The 16687-nt window shown below is 42.6% G+C and overlaps 1 protein-coding gene across 3 annotated transcripts in view; it reads left to right on the forward strand.

The window, feature by feature from the left end:
* Nucleotides 1-16687, forward strand: part of ZC3HAV1 (zinc finger CCCH-type containing, antiviral 1) — a 66133-nt gene that overhangs the window by 8545 nt on the left and 40901 nt on the right. For all 3 annotated transcript variants that reach the window (XM_032642875.1, XM_032642874.1, XM_032642876.1), the window contains exon 2: nucleotides 14340-14475. In XM_032642875.1, the coding sequence (XP_032498766.1) occupies nucleotides 14340-14475 (136 nt within the window). The remainder of the gene's footprint in view (nucleotides 1-14339; nucleotides 14476-16687) is intronic.

A 16687-nucleotide genomic window follows, 5' to 3' on the forward strand; every position in this document is an offset into this window, starting at 1 on the left:
CTTTGGATATATACCCAGAAGTGGGATTGCTGGATCATATGGTGTTCTATTTTTAATGTTTTGAGGAACTCCATATTTTCCATAATAGGCATACCAATTTACAATCCCACAACACTTCTGCATTCGATATTTATTTTTCCCACACATTTATTATGTTTCTACATGTGTTTATTTCTTTTATAATTTTAATTTTATTTTTAAAAACATTTATTTATTTGGCTGTGCTGGGTCTTAGTTGTGGCACATGGGATCTTTGTTGCTGCGTGAGGGATTTTCGTTGTGGCATGTGGGGTCTTTTTTTTGGTCGCAGCATGCAGGATCTTTTAGTTGTGGCATGTGGGCTCTTTAGTTGCAGCATGCAGGCTCTTTTAGTTGTGACATGCAGGATCTAGTTCCCTGACCAGGGATTCAACCCACACCCCCTGCATTGGGAACACGGAGTCTTAACCACTGGACCACCAGGGAAGTCCCTACACATGTGTTTATTTCCTTTATTTTTATTTTATAAATTTTATTTATTTATTTTTGTCTGCATTGGGTCTTTGTTGCTGCGTGCTGGCTTTCTCTAGCTGTGGCGAGTGGGGGCTACTCTTCGTTGCGGTGCATGGGCTTCTCATTGCGGTGGCTTCTCTTGTTGTGGAGCATGGGCTCTAGGCTTAAGTAGTTGTGGCATGCAGGCTCAGTAGTTGCCGTGTGTGGGCTGTAGAGCACAGGCTCAGTAGTTGTGGGGCACGGGCTTAGTTGCTCTGTGGCACGTGGGATCTTCCCGGACCAGGGATCGAACCCACGTCCCCTGCATTGGCAGGTGGATTCTTAACCACTGTGCCACCAGGGAAGTCCCCATGTGTTTATTTCTAAGCAACACTTGGGATTATTTTGCCTGTTTTCAAGCCTATAAATTACATCAATACTAGGTATGCAAATACTTGCTTTATTTTGCTCTTGTTTGCATAGCATAATGTTTCTGAGACTCACCTCTAATATACAAAGCCCTGTTTCTGTACCACCTTGAGGCCTGGGCAAGATGGACTTCTGCCCTGCGTCCTCTGCTTTACAGGTCCTATTCCAGCCCAACTGTATACCTACTCACTTATTGAGGAGTCTGGGGTTAAGGAATCGTGCTCATTTAGAACCAGTGGCCTCTGTCTGTGGCCCCTACCCCTGTTCTAGACTATGCTCTGGGTTCCCAGGACCCTAGAATTCCCAAGCCTACTTCGAGGGCCTGAGTGGGCTTCTTCCCTGGGTCTTCCTACACGTGGAAGGAATTTGGATGCACAGGCTGGCATGTTCACTGCCTCTGTATGATGGTGCTGGCAATGTGGGACAGAGCCTGAGGGGGAGAAGAGAAGAGGTGGGCTGGAGTTGGGAGCGGGGGCTGTCTTTCTTTCCTCACCTTTTTTTTTTTTTTTAACTTTTTGGCTGCACCACACAGCATGCGGGATCTTAGTTCCGGACCAGGTATCGAACCCGCGCCCCCTGCAGTGGAAGCACGGAGTCACAACTGCTGGAACACCAGGGATGTCCTGGGGGCTGTCTTCATTTTACTACATCCTATTCATAGAGCTCAAAGGAGTCTGAGCATTCTAATTCAAACTTGGCCTTCCGGGTCATTATGAAAGTATGTTTGTCAAGATAGGAAGAGAGAATACATATATACGTACATACATACATACATATATATATATATATATTAGAACATATTTTATTGAACCATTTCTTAGCTTGACTAATTACTTTGAAGTGTTTAGATATTTGGTGCATGGGCCTCCATTTTATCATGCCTCAAACCCCACAAATTTAGGAGAGGGACTGCTCTAGTTCTTTCTTTTATAAACAATAGCTTTCTTTTGTACAAACGTACGCAATTTATATATCAATTTTCTTGTTATTAAAATATAGATTGTTTTCAGCTTTTTTGCTATTACAAACTGTAGTATTTTGGTACATCTTTCCTTGTGTAAACATGCAAAAGTTACCTAGGTATCTAGTACCAGAATTCCCAGATTTAAGCTTTAGGAGATTTAAGCTTTAGGAGACAATACCAAATTGTTTTCCAGTTTTGTATACCAAGTTTTACTCCCACCAGAAAATTATGAGCATTCCCGTGTTTCGTATCCTTGCCAATTGATGTCATCAGCCTTTTACAAATTGTGCCAATATAAGGAATGTGAAATTGTGCCTCATTGTGTTTTATTTATTTATTTTGGCCATGCTGTGAGGCACGTGGGATCTTAATTCCCAGACCAGGGATCAAACCCGCGCTCCCTGCAGTGGAAGCGCAGGGTCTTAACCACTGGACCACCAGGGAAGTCCCTCACTGTGGTTTCAATTCTTTATATATTCTCCGTCTCTGGCCCTTTTAAGTCATGACGCTTGTTTAAAGTTTAAAAAACAGTTTTTATATGCAATTTTTAAAGTTATTTTCCATTTATAGTTACTACAAAATATTGGCTGTGTTCCCTGTGTTGTACAATACATCCGTGAGCCTGTCTTACACCCAATAGTTTGTACCTCCCACTCCCCCACCGCTGTATTCTCCCCCCGACCAATGGCAACCATTGGTTTGTTCTCTGTATCTGTGAGTTTGCTTCTTTTTTGTTATATTCACTAGTTTGTTGTATTTTTTAGACTCCACATATAAGTGATATAATATTTGTCTTTTCCGTCTGACCTATTTCACTTAGCATAATGCCCTCCAAGCCCATCTAGGTTGCTGCAAATGGCAAAATTTCATTCGTTTTTATTGCTGAGTGGTATTCTATTGTGTATCTATTCTACATCTTCTTTACCCATTTATCTGTTGATGGACACTTCGGTTGCTTCCATATCTTGGCGATTGTAAATAATGCTGCTGTGAACGTTGGGGTGCATGTATCTTTTCAAATTGGTGTTTTTGTTTTTGTTAGATATATACCCAGTAGTGGAATTGTTGGATCATGTGGTAGTTTTATTTTTAGTTTTTTGAGAGACCTCCATACTGTTTTCCACAGTGGCTGTACCAATGTACATTCTCACTAACACTGTATGAGGGTTCCATTTTCTCCACTTCGACACCAACATTTGTTATTTGTGTTCTTTTTGAAAACCATTCTGACAGGTGTGAGGTGATATCTCATTGTGGGTTTTTTTTTTTGGCGGTACGCGGGCCTCTCACTGTTGTGGCCTCTCCCGTTGCGGAGCACAGGCTCCAGACGCGCAGGCTCAGTGGCCATGGCTCACGGGCCTAGCCGCTCCATGGCATGTGGGATCTTCACGGACCGGGGCATGAACCCGTGTCCCCTGCATCGGCAGGCGGACTCTCAACCACTGCACCACCAGGGAAGCCCTCATTGTGGTTTTGATTTGCATTTCTCTGATGATTAGCGATGTTCAACATCTTTTCATGTGCCTATTGGCCATCTGCATTTCCTCTTTGGAAACATGTCTATTCAGTTCTGCCCATTTTTTTATTGAGTTGTTTGGTTGGTTTTTTTTTTTTTTTGATGTTGAGTTGTATGAGCTGTTTATATATGTTGGATATTAATTCCTTATTGGTCATATCATTTGCAGATATTTTCTCCCATGCAGTAGGTGTCTTTTCGTTTTGTTGATGGTTTCCTTTGCTGTTCAAAAGCTTTTAAGTTTAATTAGGTCCCATTTGTTTATTTCTGCTTTCATTTCCTTTACTTTAGGAGACAGATCCAAAAAACATTGCTGCAGGCATAATGCTTGTTTTATTTATTTATTTATTTTTGGCTGTGCTGGGCAGCTTGTGGAATCTTATTTCCCCAACCAGGGATGGAACCCAGGCCCTTGGCAGTGAAAGTGCAGAGTCCTAACCACTGGACCGCCAGGGAATTCCCAGTGCTTGTTTTTCAAGTTTGTCTCATGTGGTGTCTAATTCTGACTTGTTGCTTCTGTTTGCATTTTTCTTTTTCTGTCCTCTTAGCACTCTATTTTTGTCTATAATTGCCTTGACTATATTTAATTTTTTATCATAAAGTGTACAGTTCGATGGCAATAAGTACATTCATGATGCTGTGCAACCATCACCACGGTCTTGTTCCAGAACATTTTCATCATCCCCGAAAGAGGCCCCACACCCATCCACAGGCACTCCGCATTATTCCTTCTACCCAGCCCCCGGCAACCTCTAGTCTTCTTTCTGTCTGCATGGATTTGCCTATTCTCGATGTTCCCTCTAAATGGAATCATCCAGTATTTGTCCCGTTGTGTTTGGCTTCTTTCACTTAGCAGATGTGTTCAAGGTTTGCCTTTTACTCTTGCATGTTGCTTGTCATTTGAGGGGGTGTATTTACCCAGGAGGAGTCTTCTTGGACGTCTCCTTTGTTCCTGATCGTGCTGTGTCCATGGAGTCTCCTTGTCAGGCTGATGCCCTTAGAGATAGGCTGCTTTCTGTGATGTCACAGCACGAAGGGGTGTGTGCCCCGTAAGAATCATTTGGGAAGTTTTGCTCTCCTTTCAGATTTGCTTCATATTTATTTGAATTTGATCAAATTTGACTTTCAATTTCTGCAGCCTTCTGCAAAAATTAAACTAAGAAACTTAATAAGTGATACTGTGAATCATGATAAACAATCTTAAATAAGTGACAAATAGGCATCTGATAACAAAATATTTTCTACTTTTTACATAATGTGGAGATGGCAGAATTAAAGATTTAAAATAAGTATAGATTCGTTTTCCATCCATAAAAAGTTTCTGATTTGATTACTGCTCCTGATCACATTTATTTCCAAACTGGTGTCTGTGATCTTTACCTACAGGCTACTTTGGAATTGACAAAGGCCCCAAGATGGTGGTGGAAAAGGAGTAAAAGAATCTAGAAGAACCTAGGATTTCAAGTCCATTGAGAAATCAGTTTAACCAAATTGGGGCACGAGAGTTAGACTCAGTTTGAGAGAAGAAAGTGGAGACCTAATTCATGAGCTTTTAATGCTTCCCCACTAAGAAGAGATTTTAAGATATTACAGACCAGCGACTTCCCTGGCGGTCCAGTGGTTAAGACTCCACACTTCCACTGCAGGGAGCATGGGTTCCATCCCGCATGCCTGGTGGCCAGAAAAAAAAAAAAAAAGAATGTTTTAGACCAATTCAGAGCTTCAAGTTAAGAGAGGTCATCTGGGGAAGTAGTTTCCAAACATTTTGATGCCTCACCCCTGTCATTAGAGAACATTTTCAGCATGTACTCCTATTATGTATCTATTTATTTAAAAACCATATGATGTATAACTCTTATTTTGAGTATTAAATATTTATTAATTTGTTACCTTTTAAAAGAACTTTAAAATCAACTTTTGAGGTATGATTTACATACAATAAAATATACCCATTTAAAGCGTACAGTTTGAAGAGTCTTTGAAGACTCGTAACAAATGGATATACCCATGTAACCATCATCATGATCAAGATACAGAAAATTTTCATCAGTCTAAAGGTTCTCTTATGCCCCTTCTAAATTAACCAATGAATCCTCCCTAATCCTTCACCTCTTTCAGCCCAGGCAATAATTTTTTACTCTTAGATACAAAATAAATATAAAGAGTTGTAACATTTTTTTTCCCACATCTTGAGGGTCGATTTTGGGTTGCCCCTGTGGTATAGTAGGTACCCAGCTTTGGAGCAGTACTTCTCAGGCTTTGATGTATATCTGAATCGCTTGGGGAGAGCTTATTAAAATGTGGATTCCTAATCACACAACAGAAATTCTGGTTCAGAAGGGATGAATGGAGGCCTTGGAATTTGTGTTTAACCATCACCCTAAGGATTCTCTTGCAGGGGTTCGGGAGCCACACTTTGAGAAACAGTATCTGCAGATGTGCTTCCTGGAAGATTGCAAATGCAAGTTTTATGTGGCTTTAGAGTTTGAGGGAGTCAGAGAAATGCGTTCTTTGGTGCTGAGTGAGCAAATGATGAAAAAAGTGTTGCATTCCTCCAAGGTTAGGGTGACATGTCTCTTACTCTTATATGACAGAACAACAAGACATCCAGGAAACCTCAGACATTCTACCCCACTACGTCAACAAATATTTATTGTGTCACCAAAGAAGGCTATTCTAAAAGCTTCTGTCCCTTTCTCACTGAAAGAATCCTCAAACACCATTAACCAGTTAATTCATCTTTCTCCCTAGTTAATATTCTTAACTTCCAAAGGGATTTATGTTGGGAGTGTGGCAGAGGGAGAAGAGGCGTTTTCAAGGAGAGGAGCCTTGTGTGACCTACTGTCTCTAATCAAGATTTTGGTGGGAATTCCTGGCGGTCCAGTGGTTAGGACTCCATGCTTCCAATACAGGAGGCAGGGGTTCGATCCCTAGTTGGGGAACTAAGATCCCGCATATCCTGCGGCATCTCCTGCCCTTCCCTCTCTTCACTTCCTGTGCTTTTTCTCAGTCCTGATGTGGACTTAGGGCCATGATCCCCAAACTTTTGCTGCACACTGGAATCACTTGAGGAATCTTTTAAAAATACTGATGCCCAACTCCTACCCCTGGACATTCTGATTTAATTGGTATAGGGTATGACTTGGGCATCAGGGTTTTTAAAAAGTCCCAGGTAGTTCTAATGGGCAGCAGAGTTTGAGAACCACTGATTAAAAGGACCAGAGAAATAAGTCAAACTGGGGAGATTGTCTACAATATTGTGGCACCGGCACTGTTTGCCTTACTCTTGGTACAGTTATAGGTTACAATCAGTTCCTCGGCCCCCCACCTCTCCCATCCTCAGCGGGCCTGGTCCCCTCTTGTTGCTCCCTGCAGCCCAGAGTCTTGGAGCCTACCAGCTGCATTCCCCTCGCCCGGCCGGGGCCCTCGGCCATCTGCACCTGGGGCTAATCACGATCAGCAGTCGGCGTCGTCTTCGCGCGTAATGTGTTCTGGGTAATACATTTGTGGTTGAAGCAGGTCGATTTCTTCGGGCTTCACCCTTTCTCTTCCTAGACATTGTTCCTTACCCTGTTGCTGTGCTCTCTGCTGGTCTCCTCTGGTTCTCCCCCATCTGACTAGGGTTCCAGGTTCAGTGAACCATCCCTGCCTCTAGTAACTGGCAACTTAATCTCCAACGTCAGAAGTACAAACATAGACGATAGGAGTCTCATGAGTAATACTTTTCAGGGTTGGTTTTGATTGGTGACGTTTTATTCTTTAGATGAGTGCTCTCTAGATTTTATCTTTCACACATCCTGGTTTCTTTTTTGCCTGGCTTGAATCACGATGAGCTATTTCCTGTCTTCTGTACAAATTGACTAGCTCTTCGATTTTGTCCACCCTCCCACATGAGGTGTTGGGGAACCGAGCAGGTGAGTAGGAGAAGAGAAGGGGTATTTTGATACAAATGACTGTGAAAAAACAAGACTTTCCTTAAGGTTATCTTTTTCCCTCTGGTCTGATTGTGGAGCCCAGGGTGGGCCCTATGTTTGCTGACTCGTGAAGTGCTAGAGGTCACACGTGTGAGTATCTAGTTCAGGAACCTAGCTTAGAATTTCATCTGACAGGCCCGGCCAGCAATCCCAGCCTGGACTGCACATGGGAATCATCTGGGGTCTCACATCCTGTCAAATTAAATCAGTCTCTGAGGCTGTGGCCCAGGCTTAGGTATTTCTAAGCACTCCCCGGTTGATTATCATGTGTAACCAGGGATGAGAACCACTCTGCAGGCTAGACTTCATCTGTGATTGGGGGAGCGTTTATTGCCAGGGTTAAAGTAACATTTTGTTCTGTGACTGGAAGAGAAGAATGAAAAAGTCATTTGTTTTTAGGCTTTTGGCTTGAGATTCCTGAGAGACATTCCTGCCTCTTCCAAGGCCATCTTCGCTCTTTTTTAAAAAGTTATCACCTCTTATCCCAGCTCATGCTGTTTTAAGTTTATCTGCTCCAAGTGCAAGCAGCATTCTGCAAACACTTGTTTTCCCCTGGGCAGTTCATAATGGTTTGTGGGCAAGCTCTTTTCCGTGCCAGGAGGTGGGGAGTCCCTGTGGCTGTGAATCAACCTTCTGCCGAGCCCATTATTCTCTGTTGGAGAAGGTAGCCTTGAGCATCCTTGCTCCAAGTGTGCTCATTGGGCTAGCAGCATCAGCAGCACGTGGGAGCTTGTTAGAAATGCACATTCTCAGCCCTCACCCCAAGACCTGCTGATCAGAAACTCTGAGGGTGGGCCCCAGCAATCTGTGTTCTAACAAACCCTCTAGATGATTCTGATGTGAGCTAGAAGGTTGAGACTCACCCAGCAGGTCTGGGATGGGGCCTGAGAATTTGTATTTCTGACAGCCTCCTAGGTGATGCTGATCAGGGGACCTCACTTTGAGAACCACTGGCTTTGAGAACTCCCAAGAGGCCTTGGGAGACTTTCACACTATTTCCTGGCTAAATCCTCCTAGCGAATATTAGGGACCTGGAGCTGGGACAGAGTGATCAGAAGAAAGTGAGAAGGAAGCTTCTGCATCTTAAACCTGAACATGATCTCCATCCAGCCCTGACCATGATGAGCGCTGCTGCCTCCGCAAGGCCAATCATAAGAAACCGTTTCTTTTCTTTTTTTGGCCTCGCCGTGCGGCATGCAGGATCTTAGTTCCCCAATCAGGGATCAAACCCGCGCCCTTGCAGTGGAAACATGGAGTCTTTTTCTTTTTTAACATCTTTATTGGGGTATAATTGCTTTACAATGGTGTGTTAGTTTCTGCTTTATAACAAAGTGAATCAGTTATACGTATACATATGTCCCCATATCTCTTCCCTCTTGCGTCTCCCTCCCTCCCACCCTCCCTATCCCACCCCTCCAGGTGGTCACAAAGCACCGAGCTGATCTCCCTGTGCTCTGCGGCTGCTTCCCACTAGCGATCTACCTTACGTTTGGTAGTGTATATATGTCCATGCCAGTCTCTCGCTTTGTCACAGCTCACCCTTCCCCCTCCCCATATCCTCAGGTCCGTTCTCCAGTAGGTCTGTGTCTTTATTCCCGTCTTACCCCTACGTTCTTCATGAAATTTTCTTTTTCTTAAATTCCATATATATGTGTTAGCATACGGTATTTGTCTTTCTCTTTCTGACTTACTTCACTCTGTATGACAGACTCTAGGTCTATCCAGCTCATTACAAATAGCTCAATTTCGTTTCTTTTTATGGCTGAGTAATATTCCATTGTATATATGTGCCACATCTTCTTTATCCATTCTTGCGATGATGGGCACTTAGGTTGTTTCCATCTCCGGGCTATTGTAAATAGAGCTGCAATGAACATTTTGGTACATGACTCTTTTTGAATTTTGGTTTTCTCAGGGTATATGCCCAGTAGTGGGGGAAGCATGGAGTCTTAACCCTTGAACCACCAGGGAAGTCCCTAAGCAACAGTTTCTATAATTTATTGTGTCCCTTCTACACGGCATATGTGATTTATATGCACTGTCTATCCTCATACCTTACTCTCAATTTTCTACTTAGTGCTAGGGAACAGTAGTTTGAATAATCCAGAATGGCATTTTTTTTTTTTTTCTTTCTGGTTTGGAAAAATTTCAGACATGTCTGTTTTTGTTCATTTTTTCCAGATGATGTTTTTATTTGCTTTTTGAGATCTGGGTTCAATTATCAGCTCTTCCTCTTATTTGAGTCACCTTTGATTTCTCATTTTACCCGGCTTCAGTTTCCCAAAGTAAAAAGCAAGCTGTTTCCTTGTAGGTTATAAATAACAGATGCACGTTCCTGTCACTTAGTAACTATGTAATAAATGTTAGTGTCTGTGCTTCTGGTCTCACTCCCCAAATAGGTGAGCACAGACTGCCCCGCCCTGAACACTTTGTTGAAATCAGGGTGGAGATAAAGCCTCTCACAAGTTTGGAAAAGTCTAGGGAATGTGGGAAAACTGAGCAGGGCCTCCGAGGGACAGGGCTGCAGGTCAGAACTCAAGGCTAGATATGACATGCCGAGTTCAAGGTGAGTATCATGGAATCTAGAGGAACGAGCAGTTTGCCTGAGGATGGAGATGAGAAATGAAAAGCGATCTGGGCCCTCAGACGGGCAACGTCAGGGACCCAGCCAGTGCAGCGTGTGCTGGGTGGGCTCTTCCTACAGGCATGAGTGTCTTAGGTGAGGTTGGCAAAGCCTGGACACTCAGGGCTCCAGGCAGAGGGATTCTTATTAGACTTGTCTGGCTGCCTTCAGTTATTTAGAGGAAATGTTGACTTCCAGGACCTTGGAAGTGCCCCACTGCTCCTTGGCTAGGACAGAGCAGGCACAGGACAGATATGACCGACGCTGTATCTTGCTGGGACCTGGAGAGGGACTGGGTCCTCATCTGTGACCCTAATCTGGCCACAGGAGAGGTACCATAGTCTTGGCTCTGTGATCACAATGTCTTGGACTGGAGCTCCAAGGGAAGAAAGGTTCTTAACTCCTCCCAGTTGTCAGATATCTCTGAGCCAGAGGGTAGGACCTGCCTAGCAGGGTGTTTCAACAAGGTCACTTTCTGTTCCGTGTCAAGAGGATCCTTAATGTCAGTACCCGGTGGAGTGAGATGCCTTGTGAGGTAAGGAAGCTCGCAGGTATCTGGTAAAGCTCTAATGGAGGGATTTCCTGCTTTGGGTAGGAGGCTGGTCCCCTTCCTGCTGTAGAGTCTCTTCACAGATCGCCCCTCCCGCGGTGGTTGGAGGAGTGATAAGGTGGAGTCCCAGCCCAGCTGCTGAGGGCTCTGGGTCGTGGTGGCTGCTGGGGAGCAGTTATCTGAAAGCACAGACCCCCAGAGCAAGTGGAGAGCTGAGGTCAGCTTTATCAAGGAGTGCCAGACACACACTAGAAGCCAGAACTCCTGGTAGAGAAAGCCAGGAGAGAGCACACCTGAGAAAACGGCTGAGATACAGGCTGTTGCCAGAGCCTGACCGACTGCCCTTGAATTGTGCATGAACCAGGGTGCGTGGGGAGGGCTGGCTGGGTTTTAAGGGCTTGGGCAGTGGCTGCCATGGTTGTTGATTCTGATTTTTCTCATGAGGTTCCACGGCTAGATAAGAAGGCAATTCTAGAATGCTTCAGAAATGCCTTACACGCAGACAGCGTGAATAGTGTGGGACTACTAAAAGTCACTATTTGAATAGTGGCTTTTAAAGATTAATTCTCAGAGGCTAACTTTTATGTAGATGTTTACATTTAAAAAAATCATTGTCAATTTCAATAAGATAATTTTGCAGTCATTCGCATTTCTGTTTACTAGTCACAAACAACTAAAACATAATAGTGGCAACTGATTCATGTTTAGTATTTGGGAAATGAGAGAACTATTAAAAGAAAGATTTTAATTCTCAGTAAGAAAAATAGAATAAGACTTGAATAAATGGAGAGATATTTTCTGTTCCAGAATCAGAAGATTTAATGTAGTTAAGATGACGTAATATCCAATCTAATGTATGGCGTTAACACAAATTAGATTCTCAGTATTATCTTTTGTGGAAAGTGACAAAGCCAGAATAAAATTTCTATAGAGGAAATAATAGTTAAGCACACTATAGAGATTTTTGAAAAGGAATAAGCCAATAATAGGATAAATTATTCTGTTAATATTTAAAATACAGTGCAAAGGACATTTTAGTTGTATGGTATTGGATTCAGAGTAGAACCGTAGATTGATAAAAACATAATAAGGATCCCAATAGTTCTAAATTTGCTAAAAAGTTAACAAACAATAGTCCTCTGTAACAAAATAGTAAGAAAGTCCAATTTAATAGACGTTATTGAGAAAAGTTGATATAAAGCACTTCTGTCCTTCTGTGATGCTGGTTGTCAAAATAAGCTCCAGATATTTTAAAGAATTAAAGTTGAAAATATCTCTTTTAAAGGTGAAACAAAATGGTATAGTTATCTAGCTGTGGTGGAGGAATTAATTTCTCAAGTATTAAAACAGTGGGCTAAATTACGAATGGCGAATTGGAAGGATATGATTGTATAGAACAGCAGTCAGATTGTTGAACAACAACCTTAATAAGTTCTTGATCAAAAGGGAAAAATCCAAAACTATTTGAAATACACAAGGCTGGTAAAGATTAGTATTAAAAAATATAAAGAACAGTTATAAATCTGTAGGTTAGTACTCATTCTCCACTAGATAAACAGTTAAAAGATATGAACAAATACTATAAGTAAGAGGAAATGCAAACATCAAGCCTACATTTGGGAATATTTCAGTCTTGCTAATAATTAAAGTGCAAATTAAAAGCATAAGTCTATTTCTTTAATTTTCTTTTTTTTTTTGGCTGCACCGTGTGGCATGCGGGATCTAGTTCCCTGACCAGGGATCGAACCTGGGGCCCCTGCATTGGGAGCAGGGAGTCTTAACTGCTTGACCACCAGGGAAGTCCCCCATAAGTCTATTTCCTACTTACTGAAGGAGCAAAAGTGATAAAACTCTATGTTAATGTGCTGGCGGGGAAATAGACACGCTCTCAGATTGCTGGTATGTTTTCTGGAGAGTAGGAGATCAAAATGAAACAGAAGCTGCAGGGAAACTGATTGTGTCCTTTGAGGCAATACTCTCAAAGGAATAAATCTCAAGAAATAATGTAAAAGAAGAAAGGTTGTCTGTACAAAGGTTGTAATGTAGTGAAAATCTGGCCATTACCTAACCTCCTGACAATTTGATAATGGTTGAGCAAACCAGAAACTATTAAGATCCCATCATATTAGCAACTGTTAAAACCATAAATCTGAGGACGTTGGAGATATCATAGGGAGCGTATGTAAGTTAAGAAGTCGAACGAGTTTGTTAGCTGAACATTGATGACTGTCACATTATGTTTGTCTAATGAAAACATCAGTACTGTCTGGGTTTCTCAATGGTCCAAGTCAGTGCTTGTGGGACTTCAGTGTGATTAAATCATTTGGGGATCTTGTTGAAAGATGGCTTTTGATTCAGTAGAACTTGGGTGGGGCCTGACATTCTAAATTTGTGACAAGCTCCCAGATAATGGTGAAGCTGCTGATTCTCCCGCCACATTTTGAATAGCAAAGATTGAAATCTCTGCCATGCAGTATGGTAGCCACTAGTCATGTGTGGCTATTCAAATTTAAATTAATTAGAGTAAAGTAAAATAGAAAATTTAGTTTCTTAAGTCTTATTACCTATATTTCAAGTGTTCATTAGTCATGTATGGCTTATATTTTAGGAAGCTCAGATTATAGAACAATTCCATCATCATAGAAAGTACTATCAGACCTAAAGCATCAGTCTTAAAGTGAAGAGGATTTTTATCTCTTTCTCTGTAGAGTTGTTTGAAATGTACAATTATGAGCTTGTTCCATTCCTTTGTAGTCACAAATCATATAGGTATACATTGGTATGTAAGGCATAGAAGAGAGAAAGCAAGGAACAATTTCATCTAATTTAGTTTGTTCAATGGAATTCTCTTTTCACATTGATTTTTATTGTCAATCCATAGATGTATTATCCTAATTATTCTTTGTCTCTCAATGGGCAGTCATTTCCACTAAATTTGTATCAGTTTCTTTGCCATTTTTTCCTCGTCCTACATTATTAATGTATGCTAGAGGAGACATTATTTGAAGAAGTATTGCAATAATTTAAAGTATACATGTGTGGGGCTTCCCTGGTGGCACAGTGGTTGGGAATACACCTGCCAATGCAGGGGACACAGGTTCAAGCCCCGGCTGGGGAAGATCCCACACGCCGCGGAGCAACTAAGCCCATGTGCCACATTACTGAGCCTGTGCTCTAGAGCCCACGCGCCACAACCACTGAAGCCCACGCACCACAACTATTGAAACCTGTGCACCTAGAGCCTGTGCTCCGTGACAAGAGAAGCCACTGCAATGAGAAGCCTGTGCGCCGCAACAAAGAGTAGCCCCTGCTTGCCGCAACTAGAGAGAGCCTGCGGGTAGCAACGAAGACCCAATGCAGCCAAAAATAAATACATAAATAAATAAAGTATACAAGTGCATAATTTGTAAAAATAATCCTCATATTCCCTTTTCCCATCTAGGTGTTTCATCAATTTATTTATTTATTTATTTATTTGCGGTACGCGGGCCTCTCACTGTTGTGGCCTCTCCAGTTGCGGAGTACGGCTCCGGCCACACAGGCTCACGGGCCCAGCCGCTCTGCGGCATGTGGGATCTTCCCGGACCGGGGCATGAACCCACGTCCCCTGCATCGACAGGCGGATTCTCAACCACTGTGCCACCAGGGAAGCCCATCAATTTATATTTTTAAAGTGTACTCTTGAAGCAGGACCAACCTGTATTAGTTACCAAAGGATATGGGCATTGATTTTCATTGAAAGTTCCCTGGATGATTGCTTTTTCTTTACTTTCTGTGAAGTGGAAACACTGACCATTGTCATTTATTTCCAGGAATTTATGCAAATATTCTCACGAGGTTCTCTCAGAAGATAACTTCAAGGTCCTGAAAAATCATGCACTCTCTGGACTGAACAAAGAGGAATTAGCCGTGCTCCTTCTCCAAAATGACCCTTTTTTTATGCCAGAGGTAAGTTCTAATTCCTTAGTTTGAAAAGCAGGGAGAGTGCTGTTGGCAGCGTGGCATCGTGGGTGTGTTGGAATGGGAGCAGAGAAAACTGAGCACCAGGGCCTGCAGGTGGCCGTCAACAGGTGATTGTTGCTGAGTTATCTGAGAGATTCCAACAATTTCCTTCCTATTAGAAGTTTTACAAGAATTGGAGTCTGGAATGCTTCCCCCGCCAGGCTGCTAGGGAACCCTGTGACCTCCTGGAAGAGGTGGGCTTTGAGGCAGGGTTTTGGAAGATGACAGGGTGTATTGGTTGAGGCTAAGTTATTGGAACAAAGAGACCTCAAAGTGCAGTGATTCAAATAAAATATTACTTTGTTTCTCTATCACTTGACAGTCTGGATTGGGGGTCATTAAACCATGGTCCATGGTACAAATCCCACCTGCCACCTGTTTTTGTAGTTTAATTGGAACACAGCCACCCCCATTCATTTATATATTGTCTATTGCCACTTTCTCATGCAAGAGTGAGTTGAGTATTTGCAACAGAGACTGAATGGCCTGCAAAGCCTAAAATATTTACCATTTGATCGTTTACAGAAATAGTTTACTGACTTTTGGTCTTGCCCAGATGTAGGCAGGTAGGTATCCGATGGTCAGGCAGCTGGATTCCACAGTGTCACGCAGGGACTCAGGCCAGTAGGTCAGCCTTATTATCTTATATATAATATATCCATTCTATTTTTGGACCAGTAGATAATCTCTGTTCTCTTTTAACATGTGGCTTCCTCCTCCAGGTACAAGGAGATTCTTCTCACTGTCATCATTTTCTAACCAACAGGAATGTAGAGAGGGAGTAAGTGAAAGACAAGCAGCTTTCTTTTTTAAAAGATGCAACTTGGACATTGTAAAAAGCGCATCTGCTCCATGTCATTCGCCAGAACTTATCACATGATCACACTTAGGTAGAAGGGAGGCTGGGAAATGTAGTTTCTGGCTGGGTAACTAGGTGTCCAGCTAAAACTTGGAAGCTTCTATTATTAGAAGAAAGGTGAGGACAATGGCAGATAATTAACAGTCTCATCCACACAGGACTATTGACTTGAAAATCAGAGGATGCTGTTTAAAGAATGGTATCTGACCTGAGAAAAACTCTTGTGTAGAGAAGTTAGCTTCACACTGAAAGAGAGGCACAGAAACATAATTGAAGGCTCAAGTGGAATGAGTGGAAGGGACTGAGATTAAGATAAGCAAAGGTGAGGACTTCCCTGGTAGTCCAGTGGTTAAGAATCCACCTTCCAATGCAGGGGACTCAGGTTTGATCCCTGGTTGGGGAACTAAGATCCCACATGCTGTGGGGCAACAGAGCCCGCACACGCCACAACTAGAGAGAAGCCTGCATGCCGCAACTAAGACCTGACACAGCCAAAAATAGATAAGTAAGTAAGGAAATAAATAAATAAATAAATAAATAAATAAATAAATAAATAAATATTAAAGATAAGCAAGGTTGAAATTCAGATGTGCTTTTATTTATGACAAGATAGCTATTAGGGATATCTGGGGGGTTAAACATCTTTTGACTCTAAGCTCAGTGTGTTTCCCTGAGGACTTAGAAACGTTAGGACATGAGGGGTGATTTTGAGTTGATCACTGAGCTCAAGAGAGATGGGAGTGCAAGGCCGTCTATAAAAATGTCTTCAGAGACGGAGAGAGTGGAGGAGGACTATATATGCCATTCTGCAGGCATTCTTTCATTTAGGTACTTGGATTTCTCTCTCTCTCTCTCTCTCTCTCTCTCTGTCTCTCTCTCTCCCCGTTTCCAGGAGCCTAGGTTTAGAGGTCTTGTCTTGGGATCCCTATGGCCCTTGGCCTGTGTGCCAGCTCAGTCCCTCCTGGCTACCAGCATGGGGAGACGCCTTACACACCAACTCGTTAAAGGTCCCGTTGACTAACAGACCCACCCCGTCCTTTTCCTTTCATGTGAAGGGATGACGACAGGTGAAGTCTTGTTATGACCCTTGAGAGGAGTGTCCATGGGGTCCAACCTTAGTCTAGTGTTAAACTTGGAAGTTTGGAAAGGTCACTCATCAGGTTTGCTGTCTGCTTCTGTTCTCCAAAATCACCAAGGACTTTCTATATCACGTCCCTGGAGAATAAGGGGAGTGACAACTCTTCCTTTCTCTAGGGAAGAACCTACTAGAAGGTGGTTTTGCTGATGGATCCCGGAAAA

The sequence above is a fragment of the Phocoena sinus genome, chromosome 9, assembly GCF_008692025.1.
Source record: "Phocoena sinus isolate mPhoSin1 chromosome 9, mPhoSin1.pri, whole genome shotgun sequence".
NCBI classification, from domain to species: domain Eukaryota; kingdom Metazoa; phylum Chordata; class Mammalia; order Artiodactyla; family Phocoenidae; genus Phocoena; species Phocoena sinus.